The 19,878-nt window shown below is 34.2% G+C and overlaps 1 protein-coding gene across 1 annotated transcript in view; it reads left to right on the top strand.

The window, feature by feature from the left end:
- Positions 1 to 16,204, top strand: part of LOC121857127 (probable O-methyltransferase ustE) — a gene marked incomplete at its 5' end in the record, with an annotated part of 18,928 nt that extends 2,724 nt beyond the window's left edge. Inside the window, 3 exon segments of the mRNA XM_042353014.1 lie at positions 9,990 to 10,162; positions 12,964 to 13,090; positions 14,398 to 16,204. Of these exon segments, the coding sequence (XP_042208948.1) occupies positions 9,990 to 10,162; positions 12,964 to 13,090; positions 14,398 to 14,546 (449 nt within the window).
- Between the last annotated feature and the right edge of the window lie 3,674 nt (positions 16,205 to 19,878).

Below are 19,878 nucleotides of genomic sequence, written 5' to 3'. Positions count from 1 at the left end.
GGCGGTCCCACATTCCACGTTCGCTGGTTTTCCTCAGAACCCAGGATGCTCACATTCCGCGGTGGGTGTACCCCTTAACACGGTGAAGTATAATTTTTTTATTTAGCTCATAAAATTCATTCAAATTATCCGGCCAGAATATAATTTACATTGCTGGAATTCTTACAATTTGATGATCATTTTGATATAAACATCATAGATTTTGCATTAGACATACAAATTTTAGATATAATGTTTACTCTTGAGTAAATATGTTATCTTTTGTGCAAAATATATGATATTTATATTCAAAATATTCCTGGTCTTACAAGGAATCCAGCAATGTCAATTATATTATCCTAACTTTAGTCTGATTTATTATTTATTACTAAAAAGGTAAACAGTCTGGTATTCCCACACATTTATCTAGTAGGGACGGTTGGTGGGGGGTGGGGAGGGAGGGAGGGACCGGCGACCGACCATCTGGCATGTGTGAAGAATATTTATTTTTTTTATTAACTGAAGATTTTTATTTTAGCTCATAAAATTCATACAAATTACCCAGCCAGAATATAATTTACATTGCTGAATTCTTACAATTTGATCATTTTGAATATAAACATCATATATTTTGCATTAGACATAAAATTTTTAGATACTGGTTGGCCTTACTTACTTAGCAGTCAACGAATTCAGACGGGTCCCGTTAAATTAACATATTAAGTGAATAACAGAACATATGGGATTAATTCCAATAGAACCCAGCCCGACCCCCAAACTCCACTTTTTGAAGACACATAACTATGTTGTAGTAAAAATAACATCTTAATTTTATGATGGTACATGCACACAATTAATACTTAAGAGAAATAGAGAAATACAGTCGCCAAGTTAATGTCCATTCAAATAATGGACTCAACTCCCTCCCCCTCTTCTCACACTACACTCACTGGCCCTTCCCTCTGAGAAATTTTGGGAAGGCAGGTATAGTAATAAATAATTCCTCAAACTAAGTTGGGATAATATAATTGGCTTGTTGCTGGATTCCTTGTAAGATAAGAGATATTTTGAATATAAATGTCTATATTTTCACAAAAAGATAACTTATATTTACTCAGAATAAACTTTACATCTAAAAATTTGTGTGCCATTTGCAGAAATCTATGATGTTTATATTCAAAATGATCAGCAAATTGTAAAAATTCCAGCAATGTAAATTATATTCTGGCCGGATAATTTGTATGAATTTTATGAGCTAAAACAAATATCTTCAGTTAATAAAAAAAAAAAAATATTCTTCGACACTATCTGTCAATCAAAGTACCCCACCTTGCCTTCCCCCCCTCTTCCAACCGCGTGGTCAGTCCCAACCCTCCCCCCACCAATCCTCCATTCAAGACTTTTTAACATTTAGTATTAAATAATACCTCAGATTAAAGTTAGGATAATACAATTGACATTGCTGGATTCCTTGTAAGACCAGGAATATTTTGAATATAAATGTCATATATTTTGGACAAAAGATAACATAATTACCTAGAGAACAATTTTTATCTAAAAATTGTATGTTTAATGCAAAATATATGTTGTTTATATTCAAAATGATCACCAAATTATAAGAATTCCAGCAATGTAAATTATATTCTGACACGAGTAATTTGTAGATTTTGAGCTAAAACAAATATCTTCAGTTAATAAAAAAAAAATTAATTCTTCACAGGGTAACAGATGGTCGTTCGGTCCCTCCCTCCCCCCCACCCCCCACCAACCGTCCCAAGGAGATGTGTGGGATAACCACTAAATTTTAATAAATAATACCTCAAACTAAAGTTAGGATAATATAATTGATATTGCTGGATTCCTTGTAAGACCAGGAATATTTTGAATATAAATGTCATATATTTTGCACAAAAGATAACATAGTTAATTTGAGAAAATTTTTTATCTAAAATTTGTATGTCTAATGCAAAATATATGTTGTTTATATTCAAAATGATCACCAAATTATAAGAATTCCAGCAATGTAAATTATATTTGGCTGGGTAATTGTATGAATTTAGTGAGCCAAAACAGGCAGTCAGGCAGGGTTGGCGGGTGGGGGTTGGTCTGAATCTAAAAATAGCTCTCGAGCGGACACTCACAGCGTTATATGATGAAAAATGTAAAATTCATACAAAATGCCTGGTCAGAATATAATTTTACATTGCTCAAATTCTTACAATTTGGTGATCATTTTGAATATAATCATCATAGATTTTTGCATTAGACATCTAGAATTTTAGATGTAATGTTTTGCTCCTGAGTAAATATGTTATCTTTTGTGCAAAATATATGACATTTATATTAAAATATTCTCAGTCTTACAAGGAATCCAGCAATGTCAGGTATATTGTATCCTAACTTTAGTTTGAGGTATTATTTATTAAATTTAGTGGTTTTAAAATTTCTCAGATAAGGAGCAGCAGTGTGTGAGAAGAGGGAGGAGTGGAGTCCATTATTTGAATGGACATTAAACGCGAATATGTTCTCCTATTTCTCTTAAGTATTAATTATTGCATGTACCATCATAAAATTAAGATGTTATTTTTACTAGAACATGAGTATTGTATCAGAAAAAGTGGAGTTTTCAGAATCGGGCCAGTTTCTATTGGAATTAATCCCCATATGTTCTGTTGTTCACTTGCTTGCAGTTTCACTTAACACGGTACCCTGTAGGTTTTATTGACACGTGTTAAGCTGAAGTACTACTGTGTATATGTATATATATATATATATATATATATATATATATATATATATATATATATATATATATATATATATATATATATATATATATATATATATACACCTGATTATTATACTATAGCAGTCAATAGAACAGAGGGGTCCCGTGTTAAATGAAATCCAGCGTTAAGTGAACAACAGAACATATAGGATTAATTCCAATAAAAACCCGACTGACCCCCCAAACTCCACTTTTTGAAGACACATAACTATGTTGTAGTAAAATGCTTCATAATTTATGATGGTACATGCGCACAATTAATGGCAGAAGCAGAAATACGGTCGCCAAGTTAATGTCCGTCAAACACTGCCGGCTACTGAGACCAAGATGACATTGCTGTAGTTCGCCCCATGCGACCAGGGCATATTTTGAATATAAATGTCATATATTTTGCACAAAAAAACATAATTACAGAAAAATTTTATCTAAAAATTTGCTTGTCTATACAAATATATATTTATATTCAAAATGATCACCAAATTCCAGCAATATATATTCTGGCCAGGCTATTTATGAATTTTATAAAACTAAATAAATATCTTCGAGATTAATAAAAAAAAATCTTCCATGACACTATCTGTCCAATCCAAAGTACTTTACTGCTTGCCTCCACACTCTTCCAGCACGTGCGGTCAGTCCCAACCCTCCCCACCCCCCACCACTCCCTCCCTTCAAGAGAAAGGTTAGGTGAAAAATTGGAATTTTAACATTTTGTATTAGAAAATAATACTCAGATTAAAGTTAGGATAATATAATTGACATTGCTGGATTCGCCTTAAGACCCACGGGAATATTTTGAATATAAATGTCATATATTTGCACAAAAGACCAACATACTTATGATTAAACATTTTATCTAAAAATTTTATGTCTAATACAAAATATATGATGTTTATATTCAAATAGTGTCAAATTATAAAATTCAGCAATGTAAGGTATATTCTGGCCGGAAAGCAATTGTATATGGTGCTACAGGCTAAAACAAATAACTTCAGTTAATAAAAAAAAAATATATTCTTCTGTAGGAGTAGCAAGATGGTCAGAGGTCGGTCCCTCCCACTCCCCCCCACCCCCCTGGCACGTCCAAGAGATGTGGGAAAACCAGAATGCTTAACTTTTTGTAATAAATAATACCTCCAAACTAAAGTTAAGGATAATATAATTGACATTGCTGGATTCTAGCAAGACCAGGAATATTTGGACTCTCAAATGTCATATATTTTGCACAAAGATATAGTTACCCAGAGAAAAATTTTATCTAAAATTTGTATGTCTAATGCAAAATATATGATGTTTATATTCAAAATGATCAACAAATTATAAATTCCAGCAATATAAATTATATTCTGGCGGGTAATTGTATGAATCTTATGAGCTAAAACAGAGCAGTCAGAGCAGGGTGGTAAGGTGGGGCAAATCTAAAAATAGCGTCTTAGGGCAGGACACTCACAGCGTATATATTGGAAAAAATCCGTGTTAAATGCAGTTCAGCTCTGGCGAGAGCACCGCGTATATGATAAAACGCGTTAAGTGAAACACGTTAGGCAGAAATATACTGTGTATATATATATATATATATATATATATATATATATATATATATATATATATATATATATATATATATATATATATATATATATATATATATATATATATATATATATATATATATATATTTTATATATGCTAACAACATATATATATATATATATATATATATATATATATATATATATATAATATATATATATATATATATATATATATATATATATATATATATATATATATATATATATATATATATATATATACCCGCTGTTTCACTGCTGACCTTGAGCTTAGCTCACTAACTGCAGACGTGGTCGGCCTGGCACTGGCCTTCACCCATAATTTACATTGCTGGAATTCTTATAATTGTTGATCATTTGAACATCATATATATTTTGCGTGAACATACAAATTGAATAAAATTCAACAAAAAGTTAAGTATTCTCAGTTTCCCACCTCTCTGGGAGTTGGTGAGGGGGTAAGGGGGAGAGAGACCGACCGACCATCTGTTGCATGAAGAATATATTTTTTTTTTATTGCTTGAAGTTATTTGTTTTTAGCTCATAAAATTCATACAAATTACCAGTCAGAATATAATTTGCATTACGGAATTCTTATAATTGATGATCATTTTTGAATAAACATCATATATTTTGAAGTAGACATAAAATTTTAGATAAAATGTTTAATCTACAGAGTAGTATATTTATCTTTTGAAACGCAAAATATACTTGACATTTATATTCAAAATATTCTAATCTTACAAGAATCCAGCAATGTCAATTATATTATCTAACTTTAATCTGAGGTATTATTTAATACAAAATGTTAAAATCTAAATTTTCTTAACCTTTCTCTTGAAGGGAAGTGGTGGGGGGTGGGGGGAGGTTAGGACTGACACGCTGCGGTTGGAAGAGGTGGGAGGCAAGGTGAAATTTACTTTTGATTTGACGAATAGTGTAGTGAATTTTTTTTTTATTAACTGAAGATATTTGTTTAGCCTCATAAAATTCATACAAATTACCGGCCGGAATATAATTTACATTGCTGGAATTTGTACAGGTAGTGATCATTTTTGAATATAAACATCATATATTTTGCATTAGACATACAAATTTTAGATAAAAGAATTTTTCTCTGGAGTAACTATGTTATCTTTTGTGCAAAATATATGAAGCATTTTCTATATTCAAGTATTCCTAATAAATACAAGGAATCCAGCAATGTCAATTTTCATTATCTACTTTTAGTTTGAGGTATTATTTATTAAAATTTGATTGGTTTCCCCCAAAATTTCTCAGAGAAGAGCCGGCAGTGTAGTGTGTGAGAGGGGGAGGTTAGTCCATTATTTGAATGGACATTAACTTGTGACTGTATTTCTCTATTTCTCTTAAAGTGATAGTGTATTGCATGTACCATCCATAAAATTAAGATATTATTTACTACAACATAGTTATGTCTTCAAAGTAGAGTTGGGGGAGTCGGGCGGTTTTATTGGAATTAATCACTTATGTTCTGTTATTCACTGTAGCAGTCTGAGACCTCTGAGATATTTTAGCATTAGAGGCCTGTATGTATATATATATATATATATATATATATATATATATATATATATATATATATATATATATATATATATATATATATATATATATAACATACATATACACTATACACAGTAGTACCCGCTTGCTGCGGTCAAAATAAAACCCACGGGGTACCGTGTTAAGTGAAAACTTAGTGCTAGTGAGACAGCAGGAACATATGGGATTAATTCAATAGAAACTGGCCCGACTCCCCAAACTCACTTTTCTGACACAATACCTATGTTCTAGTAAAAATAACATCTTAATTTTTATGATGTACATGCACACAATTAATACTTAAGAGAAATAAGAGAAGCCACATTCATAGGATTAATGTCCATTCAAATAATGGACTCCTCCCTCCCCTCTTCTCACACAACCTGCTGGCTCTTCCCTGTCTGAAATTTGAGGGAAAACCACTAAATTTTAATAAATAATGCCTCAAACTAAAGGTTAGAGATAATACAATTGACATTTATGGATTCCTTGTAAGACCAGGAATATTTTGAATATAAATGTCATATATTTATTTTGCACAAAAGATAACATATTTACTCCAGGTAAACGATACAATCTAAAATTTAACATGTCTAATGCAAAATCTATGATGATTTATATTCAAAATGATCGCAAATTGTAAGAATTCCCTTAATGTAAATTATATTCTGACCAGGTATTTTGTATGAATTTTTATGAAGCTAAAAATATCTTCAGTTAATAAAAAAAAAAATATTCTTCACCGTGTAACAGATGGTGCGATCGGTCCCTCCTCCCCCCACCCCACCAACCGTCCCTACCAGATGTGTGGAAAAACCAGTATTTACCTTTTGGCTAATAAATAATACCTCAAACTAAAGTTAGGATTATATAATTGACATTGCTGGATTCCTTGTAAGACCAGGAATATTTTGAATACAAAATGTCATATATTTTTACGCACAAAAATATACATGGCACTCAAGAGTAAAGCATTATATCTAAAATTTGTATGTCTAATGCAAATCTATGATGTTTATATTCAAAATAATCATCATATTGTAAAAATTCAATGTAAATTATATTCTGGCGGGTAATTTTGTATGAATTTTATACAGAAGCTAAAACAGGCAGGCAGGCAGTCAGGCAGGAGTGGCGTGTAAAATGAGAATCTAAAAACATCTTTCTCAGGCAGGACACTCTCGCGGCGTATCACGTGGAAAAAACCCGCGTTAAGTGAAAGTTCAGCTCTGGCGAAACACCGGCGTATACGTGTCGGCTAAAAAGCGAAACCGTGTGTGAGGTATTACTGTGTGTGTGTGTGTGTGTGTGTGTGTATATATATATATATATATATATATATATATATATATATATATATATATATATATATATATATATATATATATATATATATATATATATATATATATATATATATATATATATATATATATATATATATATATATATATATATATATATATATACACACAGTAGTACCCGCTTAGCAGCTTTCATAGCAGCGTTTTTATCATATCTGTGATGCCTTTACTTAGCTGAACTTTTCATAGCAGCGGCATTTTCATCATATCACCTTGGTGAGAATTATCCGGCATTCAAAGTCTCCGGCTCAGTATTTTTGATTCGCTTTCACCCCCACCCCGCCACCCCTGCCTGACTGCCTGTTTAGCTCATAAAATTTAAGCACAAATTACCCAGCAGAATATAATTTACATTTAGCAGATTCTTATAATTTGTTGATCATTTTGAATATAAACAACATATATTTTTGCATTAAACATACAATTTTTAGATAAAATTGTTCTCCTAGGTAATTATGTTATCTTTTGTCAAAATATATGACATTTATGTTAAAATATTCCTAGTCTTTAAGGAATCCGGCAATGTCAATTATATTATCTAACTTTTAGTTTGAGAGTATTATTTATTAAATTTAGTGGTTATCCACACATCTCCTTGGGGCCAGTTGGTGAGGTGGGGGGAGGGAGGGACCGACGACGGACCATCTATTTACCCCGTGAAAATTATTTTTTTATTAACTGAAGATATTTGTTTTAGCTCATAAAATTCATACAAATTACGGTCAGAATATAATTTACATTGCTGGAATTCTTATAATTTGGTGATCATTTTTGAATATAAACAGTCAGAATATAATTTACATTGCTGAATTTTTATAATTGTGATCATTTTGAATATAAACAATATATATTTTGCATTAAACATACAATTTTTAGATAAAATTGTTTTCTAGGTAATTATGTTATCTTTTGTCCAAAATATATGACATTTATATTCAAAATATTCCTGGTCTTACAAGGAATCCAGCAATGTCAATTATATTATCCTAACTTTAATCTGAGGTATTATTTAATACTAAATGTTAAAAACTCTTGAATGGAGGATTGGTGGGGGTGGGGGAGGGTTGGACTGACCACGCGGTTGGAAGAGGGGGAAGGCAAGGTGGGTAATTTTGATTGACAGATAGTGTCGAAGAATATTTTTTATTAACTGAAGATATTTGTTTTAGCTCATAAAATTCATACAAATTATCCGCCAGAATATAATTTACATTGCTGGAATTCTTACAATTTGCTGATCATTTTGAATATAAACATCATAGATTTTGCATTAGACATACAAATTTTAGATGTAAAGTTTATTCTGAGTAAATATGTTATCTTTTGTGAAAATATATGACATTTATATTCAAAATATTCCTGGTCTTACAAGGAATCCAGCAATGTCAATTATATTATCCTAACTTTAGTTTGAGGAATTATTTATTACTATACCTGGTTTCCCCAAAAATTTCTCAGAGGGAAGAGCCAGTGAGTGTAGTGTGAGAAGAGGGGAGGGAGTTGAGTCCATTATTTGAATGGACATTAACTTGGCGACTGTATTTCTATTTCTCTTAAGTATTAATTGTGTGCATGTACCATCATAAAATTAAGATGTTATTTTTACTACAACATAGTTATTTGTCAGCCAAAAGTGGAGTTTGGGGTCGGCTGGGTTCTATTGAATTAATCCCATATGTTCTGTTATTCACTTAACGGCTTTCACTTAACACGACCCTCTGGGTTCAATTGACCGCCATATGTAAGTACTACATACTATACTATACTATACTATACTATAATATACTATACTATACTATAACTATACTATACTATACTATACTATACTATACTATACTTGTACTATACATACTATACTGTACTTGTGTAATTATACTATACTATACTATACTATACTATACTATACTATACTATACTATACTATACTATACTATACCATACCATACCATACCATACTATACCATACTATACTATACCATACCATACCATACTATACCATACTATACTATACTATACCATACCATACCATACTATACTATACTATACCATACCATACTATACCATACTATACTATACCATACCATACCATACTATACTATACTATACAATACCATACAATACCATACCATACCATACTATACCATACTATACTATACTATACCATACCATACTATACCATACTATACCATACCATACTATACCATACTATACTATACTATACTATACCATACTATACCATACTATACTATACTATACCATACTTATACTTGTACTTATAATTATATTTTGCTACCATACTATACTCATACATAATTTGTACTTGTTTTATATTTATACTATACTATACTATACTTGTACTATACTATATTATACTATACTATACTATACTTGTACTATACTATACTATACTATACTATACTATACTATACTATACTATACTATACTATACTATACTATACTATACTATACTATACTATACTATACTATACTTGTACTATACTATACTATACTATACTATACTATACTATACTATACTATACTATACTATACTATACTATACTATACTATACTATACTATACTTGTACTATACTTGTACTATACTATACTATACTATATATTGTATACTGTAGGTGAATGAGATTATGTTTAACTTATGGAAAAATACATCATCTCAACCATTCACAAATAAGACATTTCATCTGGTGGTCTCTCAACAGGAGTGTGGGTGTTGGTAACGATTCTCCCCAGTCTGTTGGCGGTGTTGTCACCCAGACAACGTCCAGTGGGTACCAGGGACTACATAGGTTGGGGCATCTGGGCTATGGGCTTCCTGATTGAAGTCGTGGCAGACTACCAGAAGACAGTGTTCAAAAACAACCCCGCTAATAAGGTGAGTTTTAACTAATTACTCACCAAGAAAATAACTAAAGGTAGGACAACTGCAATAATTTGATTATTTGGAGAGAATTGTTAATGAATCTGTGATGTTGCCTACTTGACACACCCTACCTTTGGCTGCTGACCGCCCACCACGCTGTACCTGTTAGAAAAGAATTACTGTATGTACTGTACCTCTTTACTCATCCACTTTTGTTATGCCATGAGAGATGTGTTGTCAGAATGTTACAACATCCAAAGTTTATCAGAAAAATAATCACAAATGTTTAGCTTTTTTTTTATTTTTTTTTTTTTTTTATTTATTTATTGGGCACACCCCTACATCCTTGTGTAAGGTGAAGCGCAGAAGCATTTACAGCGCCCAACAGGGAAGCATGCTAAGTTCATGCTTGCCTTTATGTCTCACGAATTAAGGGCGTAGAAGCCTGAAGAGTCAAGGGCGTAGAAGCCTGAAGAGTCAATGGTTTATGTCATCAAGTTATTGGAAGCTCCAACAACTTTCCCTGAATACGAATTCGCAATTTTCGATTTACACCAGGTACCTACTGTACTGCTAGGTGAACAGGGACCAAGAGGGCTAGGAAGTAAGTCCAAACAACTTCCACCTGAGGAGTTAGAGAAGTTAGTGATAATTAAATGAATAAAAAATATAATTATAGAGAAATTTCTGACCAACTAGTGTAGTAATTCCCTGGTAGCCAGAATAATTGGTGCAGAGCCATTCCAGCTTTGAGAGGTTTCTAGGTATTGAGACACATTTTATCATTCCCCCCAAAATTGCACATCCCCAAAAATTTTACAGGAACAGGTGAATGTTTTGAGGATGGACTGCAGTCAGACAGACACACAGCTGTATTTATTTATACAAACATTACTGCACAATATTTTGTAATCAAAATATACTACAGTAAACCCTTGCCATTCACGGTTTTACATCACAGTTTTGACTATTTGTGGTTCATTACCTAAAAAAAAAAATAAACAAAAAAGTTATTGGTTGCAGATACAAAAAAGTACTGTACAGTAAACCCTCACTTTACGCGGTTAATTCAACCCACGGCGGCCCGCGTAAAGTGAGAAACGCTTAAAATGAACAACATAACATGGGATTAATTGAAATAGAGACCGGGCCGACCCCCAAACTCCACTTTTTCAGACACAATACCTACGTTGTAGTAAAAATAACTTCTTAATTTTATGATGGTATGCACACACAATTAATAATTAAGAGAAATATCAATAATATTAGGTTTTTTAACACTTACATTAGTAGAAAAGATGGCTGGGCACACGGGGATGGGGGGTTGGTTCCGAGGCGGAGGTCAGATTATTGGCCCTCACTTGTATCACTTGTATCAATTGTATCACTATCCACCACAGAGGCTTGCAGGGCCTCTTTGTCAAACCCCTCAAAGTCCATATAGGTCCATATCCTCACTATCATTATCACTGACTTAGGCCGGCTATGGTGGGTGGCGGGTGAAGAACTCGGTAATATTTTGATGACTGGGCGACCTTGTGCGCACCCTGCTCGCGCCGCTCTCCGCATAAAAGGGTACACACACCGCGGAAAGTGAGCATTCCGGTTTCGGCAGGGTACCGCGTAAACGTGGAAACGCGTAAACGTGGAAACGCGTAAAGTGGGACCGCGTAAAGCGAGGGTTGACTGTAGTTATATGTTACATAAACAGCTCCTTCTCTTCACATATCATTCTCTGGGTGACATAATGAGTGTGTTGTACAACCTGTCCCAAGACCCAGTACTGAACCATTTTCTCACTTACTGACAGTACACACAAATAATACATCAATATTCTGTACATTAATATAATTCAATAGAAATACAGTACTGTATGACTACTGTACTTGCTAATACACGCTGGTTTTCATATAGACTGGAGGATGAGGTGGCCTTTGAGATGGTATTTATAAATCTTTATAATGATTTTTTTATAGGGTAAGCAGTGCTGTACTGTACTTTCCCTGCTCTGCTCTTTAACAATAGTGCAATACTTCATATTGGCCACTGCACTAACCTTTTTATAACAATGCCTTTTGAAATATCCTGTTGTTGTAAGCCAGAGTATATATGAGGCACACAGAACTGAAGTTGGACAAGCTCCATAAAATTAAAAACAAAGAAAAATGCAGTTAAAAATTTGTTAACTTTCAAATTACCAAAACTTTGAAACCAGTGAAGAAATTTAAGTGATTCATGTGGCAGATTGTAGCATTGTTATTGTATAATTAAATAGTAACAGGAAAGACTTCATACTTATTGTTTTCATGCACACCGGTGTTTGTCCTAATTGGGTTCTGTGCGCCTCATATATGTGAGTGTTTGTATTGTTGTGTGGACACTTAAAGTAGTTACCTGTTAATTAATAGTAAAATTCATCCTGGTGGTTCCTTGTCTGTCTTTTTTTTTCTGACATTTATTTATTTTTTAGTACACATAATTGATCATTCCACCAGAACATCATTAAACTACAGCCACTCAACAATGTTTTTAAACTATTATTTAAATTAGTTAGTCAACCTTGTGCTCACCATATATTTATCTATTAGCCATCTATTGTATTAATCTATTTCTTTCTTTTGTCAACTTGTATTTCTTTTAAGTTTCTGCTGATTAACTCTCTAGTCGCCACCATGTAAGGGGTTGTCTAACACATGTTGCTGACCTATAAGTGATACTCCTACTAGAGTGACACCTATTACCTGTGTATATATTCTTTATTTATTTGAAGTTCATATCGTTATTATAATACTACAATTGTATTTATTTACTAGGACAAGTTTATAAACACTGGGCTGTGGGCTCTGTCACGCCATCCTAACTATTTTGGTGAGATCCTGCTGTGGTTTGGGCTTTACGTCAGTGCTTCCTCAACATTCTCTGGCTGGGAATATCTTACGAGTAAGTTAAGTAAACAGTGTTTTATATCTCGTCAATAGTTGAGGCTGTAGTATAGAAAATTGTGTACTTATAGATTATTCCTCTCATGATCTCAATACTGGGACTCACTGATCCCCCCCCGACTTAAAATATAACCAAAGCTGACATAATTTACACCTTATGCTAACCTAGTCTAAGCCTAACTTATCCCACAGCTTGAGTAATATAATCTCCTCCAAGTATAACTTATTTAATCCCTAACCCAAGGATACCTGTATCATACTCAAACTGATATTTTTCCCAATATCTCTGAATATAAAATACAGTATTAGTATCAAAGGCAATTTATTATAAATACAGTACAGTAAGGTCCCACTTAGTGAATAACCAGCTCATGAGAATTTGGTTTAATGACTTTCATGTTTTAGGGAATGAAAATTTGACTGTTAAACTTGTATTGAATTTAATGAGCAATTTAGCAATTTTTCCTTAAATACCTTTCACATGATTGTCCTTTTCTAAACTCATATTGTCACATACCAGTAAGTTTATGATCATCTTGTCTGTGTTGTGTACATCTTAACCCATACACATACATATTGTATACACCTGTAACCCACAAACTTCTGTGTTTACAGTAATCCCTGCCAAATTTTAGCAACAGTACTTAAGAGTACGAAGGTAAAGTCATGTTTAATGTAGAAATATTGTAAACTATATAAACACAACTAAATCAACATGAATGGTATGTGGTGAGAAGCAGCTCTGTTAGTGGGTGAGAGAGACTTACTCAGTGTTTTATCAACAGGGTTACGACGGTAGATATAACCACATTTTACTGAAACTTTAAATTCTGAAGATTGCAGGAGTAAAATTATGTTTACTATAAAAATATCTAAAGAATGCAAGAGGCAGAAAGTGGTGGTGGCAGTGGCTGGCAGTGGTCTTGCTGTATCAGTGAGGGAATGGCAGGCAACCTGTCCAGTACACTTTTTCAGCAGTTGTTTTCTGTTCCACCACTGCTCTGCCAACACAAGCATCGTAATCTTTATTTTGGGCAACTACAACCAGTTTACATTTTACACTATGATATGATTGTTCAAGTTTATTATTGTTAGGTTGGGATTTGGGGTCGAAATTCTTTGGGCCTGTGTACATCTTGACCATTACTATGCAATGTCATGGTAAACTGGATCCTGTTTAGCAAGAATTCACCTCTCAAACACCTTATCAAGAACACAAGTTGTTTATTAAGTAGAACCTTACTGTATTTTTGTCACCTCCTAAATTTGAAATAACAATAAAAAACAATATTTTCTCTTCATCAGTTCTGTGCCCCCTCATGGATTATCTGCTCATCACACAAGTTTCTGGGATTCCCATGTTGGAGAGTTATGGTCGTAAGAAGTGGGGTTTGTCTCCACAGTATCAGGCGTACATCAGGAACACTCCAATTCTCATACCTTTCCTTGGCTAGTATGTGAAGTACATACCTAGCTCTCGGGTCTTTTACTGGCTGCTTCTGTACAGGCCCATTCACTAATGCGTTTACAGGGGCTCGTCAGGTTTTGGCAGTAGCCGTGTTTGTTTACATTTGACAAAGAAACTCTCAATAGTAAACATACTATGGAATCAAATTAAAACAAATATCTCAAAGATGATGATTTGTGGAATGTTTATATGACTAGCCCAGTAAACACACTAGTGAAGGGGACTTTACATAATAACTGCACGTGGGAATCATCTGTCACTAGTTAATGGATTTTTTGTTCTTCCAGTGTCATTAGTTAGTGTTGATTAGGTCAACAGAAATATGTCTCAGGAACTATGTAGGGAAATTTATTAAACAAAAAATTATGAGTGAAATGTGTTTATTTAAAGGATGGAATTTAAAAAAAAAAGATGTGTATGTTTCACTGTAGAACATTAATAATTCCGACTAAGGAAAAGAGGTTTCTGATTTTTTTTCCCAGTACTATGATGTATTTTAAAACCCTTGTGGCTAATGATCACCAAAACAGTCCCATCTCATTGAAATTATACAGCTGGTGAATGCTGAGCCTATTGCTGTTTATAATACTGTACTTTGGAGAATAGCACACAGGGATGCCATTGTGTTTCTGTTAGTACTCAGGGGGTTACCACTCATCTTGTGGTTGAGTACCTGGTGCTGGCAGGAGTGATATATATATCCAGCCTCTGCTACCTGTAAATTATACCTGAAATGCCTGACTTAACAGCACTCTGGAGTTCAACTCTGTGTAGGCACATATTCAGCCAGCTAATAGCACTTCATCACAGTGGCTCCATCTTCCCTTTGTTCATATTTTCTTGAGAGGAAACACAATTTCCTTGTTCATTAGCAGACACTTGTCTTGTCTATATTCTTAATAATGTCATAGACTAAGCTTTTCTTCACACCATATTCTTATTGTATTTTCTGCACTTTTTTATCATGCTCAGAAAATTCAATAATTACTGTACTACTTTTTGTACAAAACTAACCTACTACTTGGCACCTTGATGGGACTTTGAGCCACTATTACATTACAGTTGGATATCCATTTTAAAACACCAAGTACAGAGAACACAGCAACTTGTGCACAATGGGGGACATATAATGGACCGAGGGACCCTACATGGTGAGTTGCTGACCCAAGTAATTTATGTCCACCACCTTCACCAAAGCAGGGGCCAGTGAGCCACACACTCACACCCTACAGCTAATGTAGCACTTCCCAATCCCTAAGTGAGTCCTGTGATGCCCCATACTATAGGGGTATGTGTTGAATGTTTAAAATTTGATAAATTTATCAGATCTTTCAGAATTATGCGAGCTATCTCAAATTTCTGAGAGCTCACCCCCATCAAAGCAAGTGGTGGCAGTGATCATTAACTATGATATGACTGTATCTGATTTAGACAAAAGGTGTCCAACCAAGGCAGACATTGTCCAACTTTTCAGGGGTTTTGAAGGTCTAATGTCCGAACTATTGATGTTTTACTCTTCTCTACTTGTTATTTTATTTCAAATTATCACTGATAAAGTTTTTATAACAGAAATTATCTTTAAAATATGTAACAATGATATTCATTTTACAATAAATTGGAGCCTTTAGTTATGGTAATTTGTAAGTTATATTATTAATGCTTGTTCCTCTCAGGTTATCTAGGTTTACTTGATGATTGTTGAAGGTACAGTGGAGTCGTGATAATTTGTGAAATACTAATTCACATTCTTAATTTCTCGGGTACCTCTGTTGTCATAATATTGTTACGACCATTCATCGCTTACCCAGCTTCCACCACTGGTTACCAGCAGCCAGGGTCGTATGTACAGAAGCAGTAGATATCTCACAAGAGTTGTTGAATTACCACTGGCTGTCCCTCCAGTCTCCGGTAATTTCCCGACGATTGGTATCAGTGTACAGACAAGCAACAGGCAGGTAGATTTCCACCAGGTCACAGAAACACTCTTGTGCACTGTAGTCTTCTTTAATAAACAGTAATTCTTCACAACACTGGAACAGGGTAATGTCCTCACAGCTGGACTCCACACTTCTAATATATAGTCAGCACACTGCCAATGTATAATTCCTTAGTCTTCTCACTTTATATTAATCACAACAATTCCACAATACTTGTACAACAATTGTCTTCAGTTGTTCTGTTAGGCTTAGTCTTTACACCATGAACAGAAGAGATTGACTAACCCCTAGGCAGCCCACGACTGTTTATGTACGCCTCTTCAGACGCTTCATGAACATCCTAGAATAACCCAGAGATGCCTGGGAGATTCTAGAACGTTCTATTCTGATTGAGTCTTACAATAATAAGTATATCATAACAAAAATGATGCAATACATTCCAGAAAATTCTTGCGTAATTAATACATAAATATAGACACGAAAGTTTTGCGAAAATAACTGTTGGTTGGGATAGAAAATAATCAACACCTGGTTCACAAAAACTATAATACTAAAGTAAGCCTCGGCATGACAGTATTATGACTATGCCTCAACAACTGAAGACTTTAAACACATAACACGGTTAGTGATTACACTTTTACATCACCAATTAAAATTATGAGAGATAAAACTCTAGGATGGGTACAGGACCTCTATTACTACCTGGCTGCCGTAGGGTTTATTTACACAAGAAACCACAAAAGTTGTGGATATATCATTTTAATGTTCTAATGTAAATACAGTGGTCCCTCGGTTAACGAACGCCTCGGTTAACGAATTACCTTCCATAAGAATCTTCAATTCGGTTAACGAACAAACATTTGATAAACGAAATCCTTACGAAAATCACGTTTTGTTGTGAGCATCAGCTGGTCAGCTGATGGCCCAGTCTGCCAATTCAGTAATCTGTTCTAAGTTTAAATTCGTTTCCAATGGACTAAATATCAATAAATTTCAACTTTTTAATATTTTTTTATGTTTTATATTAAAATTATTAACCATTTTAACATTTATTTAACATATTGATAATATTATATGCAGTACTCCCTGTACAGGTTCAATCTGGCTTTGTTTACTGTCAAGAGAGCAGCCATTTTGTTGGTGTCTTGAATATTTTTGCATTTTTCATTAAAATTATTGGTCATTCTGAACTTTAGTTAACATATAGATAATATATAGCGCAGTGCAGTGTTGATTTAAATAAAATAATCTTGAATTACACCAAGTGAACTTAAAATTTTATTGGGTCCCCTGAAAGGTAATTTCTCCTCCACCCCCACTTCCTTCTCTTCTCCCTTCTCCTCCACCCCCACTTCTAATTCCCATCATCATCATCATCAACCAGGAGCCTTCTACATACACACCTCAAAGTAAGTGTACTTTACTGCATTTTTTTTTTTTTTACTTTGTATGTACTTTTCGGTGAGCTGGAACCAATTACCCAATATCCCATTGAAACAATGGTTTTGGTTAACAAAATTTTCGGTTAACGAACGACCTTCTGGAACGAATTGTGTTCGTTAACTGAGGGACCACTGTATTGTATACAGTAAAAGTCCCAAAATTCGGATGCCAGGAATCCGGACCACCCTAAAATCCGGACTTTTCAAAAACTCAAACTTTTTAAATTTAGCGGGCTTTTGTGGGTTATGTGAATGAATGGAGTTGCTTTAAAAAATTAATTTACATAATTCTAATAATAAAAGTAATTGTAAATTATAGGTAGCTAATTTTGTTAGTTTTGTAATTAGCTTGAACTGAAATGTAAAATTTGAGGCACTATAAATCTTTTGTGTATGTGTGCATGCGTGAATGCCACAGCTGCACAGCGACAACAAACGACCACACACGATCGCCACTTTAAAACAGGCAATCAAATTGTGACAACGTATGTAATTTTGAGTCCTACTCTTTCCATGTACAGAGTACAAGCCCATAATAATGGCCCCTAAAGTAGATAAACTTCGTTGTGTGAAGAGAAAGAAGAACACATTGAAATTGAGTGACAAACTTGAAATAATTAAGAAACTAGAATGTAATGTGAGCAATGCTGTTCTTATGGAAACATACAACTTTGGAAAGTCTACAATTTATGATATAAAAAAAGGCAAAGAATAAAATTCTAGAATTCACAGCTTCTTCTGAGCCTTACATTAAAATTGCTGAAAGAAAAAGTTTACATTGGCCCAAATTAGAAAATCTTGATAAAGTGTTGCACGAATGGTTTTTGTTAAAACGATCAGAAGGTATGGCAATTTCTGGGCCGATGCTTATTGCCAAAGCAAAGTCTTTTAAGGAGCAAATGAACATTGAATCAGAGTGCGCATTTAGTGATGGATGGCTTAGGAATTTCAAGACTCGTCATGGTATTAGATACAGTTGTACCCCACTTAACGCGGTCAATTGAACCCAGAGGGTCCCGCGTTAAGTGAACAACAGAACATATGGGATTAATTCCAATAGAAACCAGCCCGACCCCCAAACTCCACTTTTTGACGACACATAACTATGTTGTAGTAAAAATTCTATCTTAACTTTATGATGGTATGAAAAAACAAGTAATATAGAAGAGGTTAGGTTAGGAAAGATAAAGGTTAACATAGGAAAAATGAAGGTTACCTTAGAGAAACTAAAAGTTAGGTGGAACACTTACGGTAGTAGAAGAGATGGGTCGGCATACGGGGATGGAGGCTGGTTCCGAGGCAGAGGGCAGATTACTGGCCCTCAGGTGAATCACCATTACTAGGTGAATCAACATCACTGTCACTTACAGTTGTCAGGGCTTCCCTGACAAATCCCTCAAAGTCAACTTCACTTTCACTATCACTGGCTTGGGCTGGCTGTGGTGGGTTGCGGGCGAAGAACTCGGTTATGCTTTGCTGACGGCTGGCTTTGATGTTGTCATGATACACCGTGATGTACGGCTCCATAGCCTGCACCAGTCGGGTATGGAAGACTTCATAGCGTTCATCGTCATTGTCGCGGGAAAGGACGGACTTAATTTTTTCTGCAAACTCTATGGCACACTTAATATCACTATGACTTAAACTAGGTTCTTCGGAGAATGACGCACCTTCTTCCTCCTCTTCACTGGCGTGTTCTTCTTCCAACATCTCGTCGGCAGTCACTTCAGGATCTCTGATCACCTCCATGATGTCTTCGTTGGTGGTCTCGGAGAAGCCTTCAGCTGTAATACTGAGCGCAGCTTCTCTGGCAAGGTCCACTGCTACTGCAACAGTCTGAACCTGACCAGTCACAGGTTCACTCCTCCTCTCACCTGGTATGCCATGCAACACATGTCTCCATGCGTGACGAATCGTAGCAATAGTCAGCAGATCCCAT

This window comes from Homarus americanus, unplaced genomic scaffold, assembly GCF_018991925.1.
Source record: "Homarus americanus isolate GMGI-L3 unplaced genomic scaffold, GMGI_Hamer_2.0 scaffold20465, whole genome shotgun sequence".
NCBI classification, from domain to species: Eukaryota; Metazoa; Arthropoda; class Malacostraca; order Decapoda; family Nephropidae; genus Homarus; species Homarus americanus.
The sequence above is the reverse complement of the archived record's forward strand: the minus strand, read 5'-3'. Positions and strand labels throughout refer to the sequence as shown.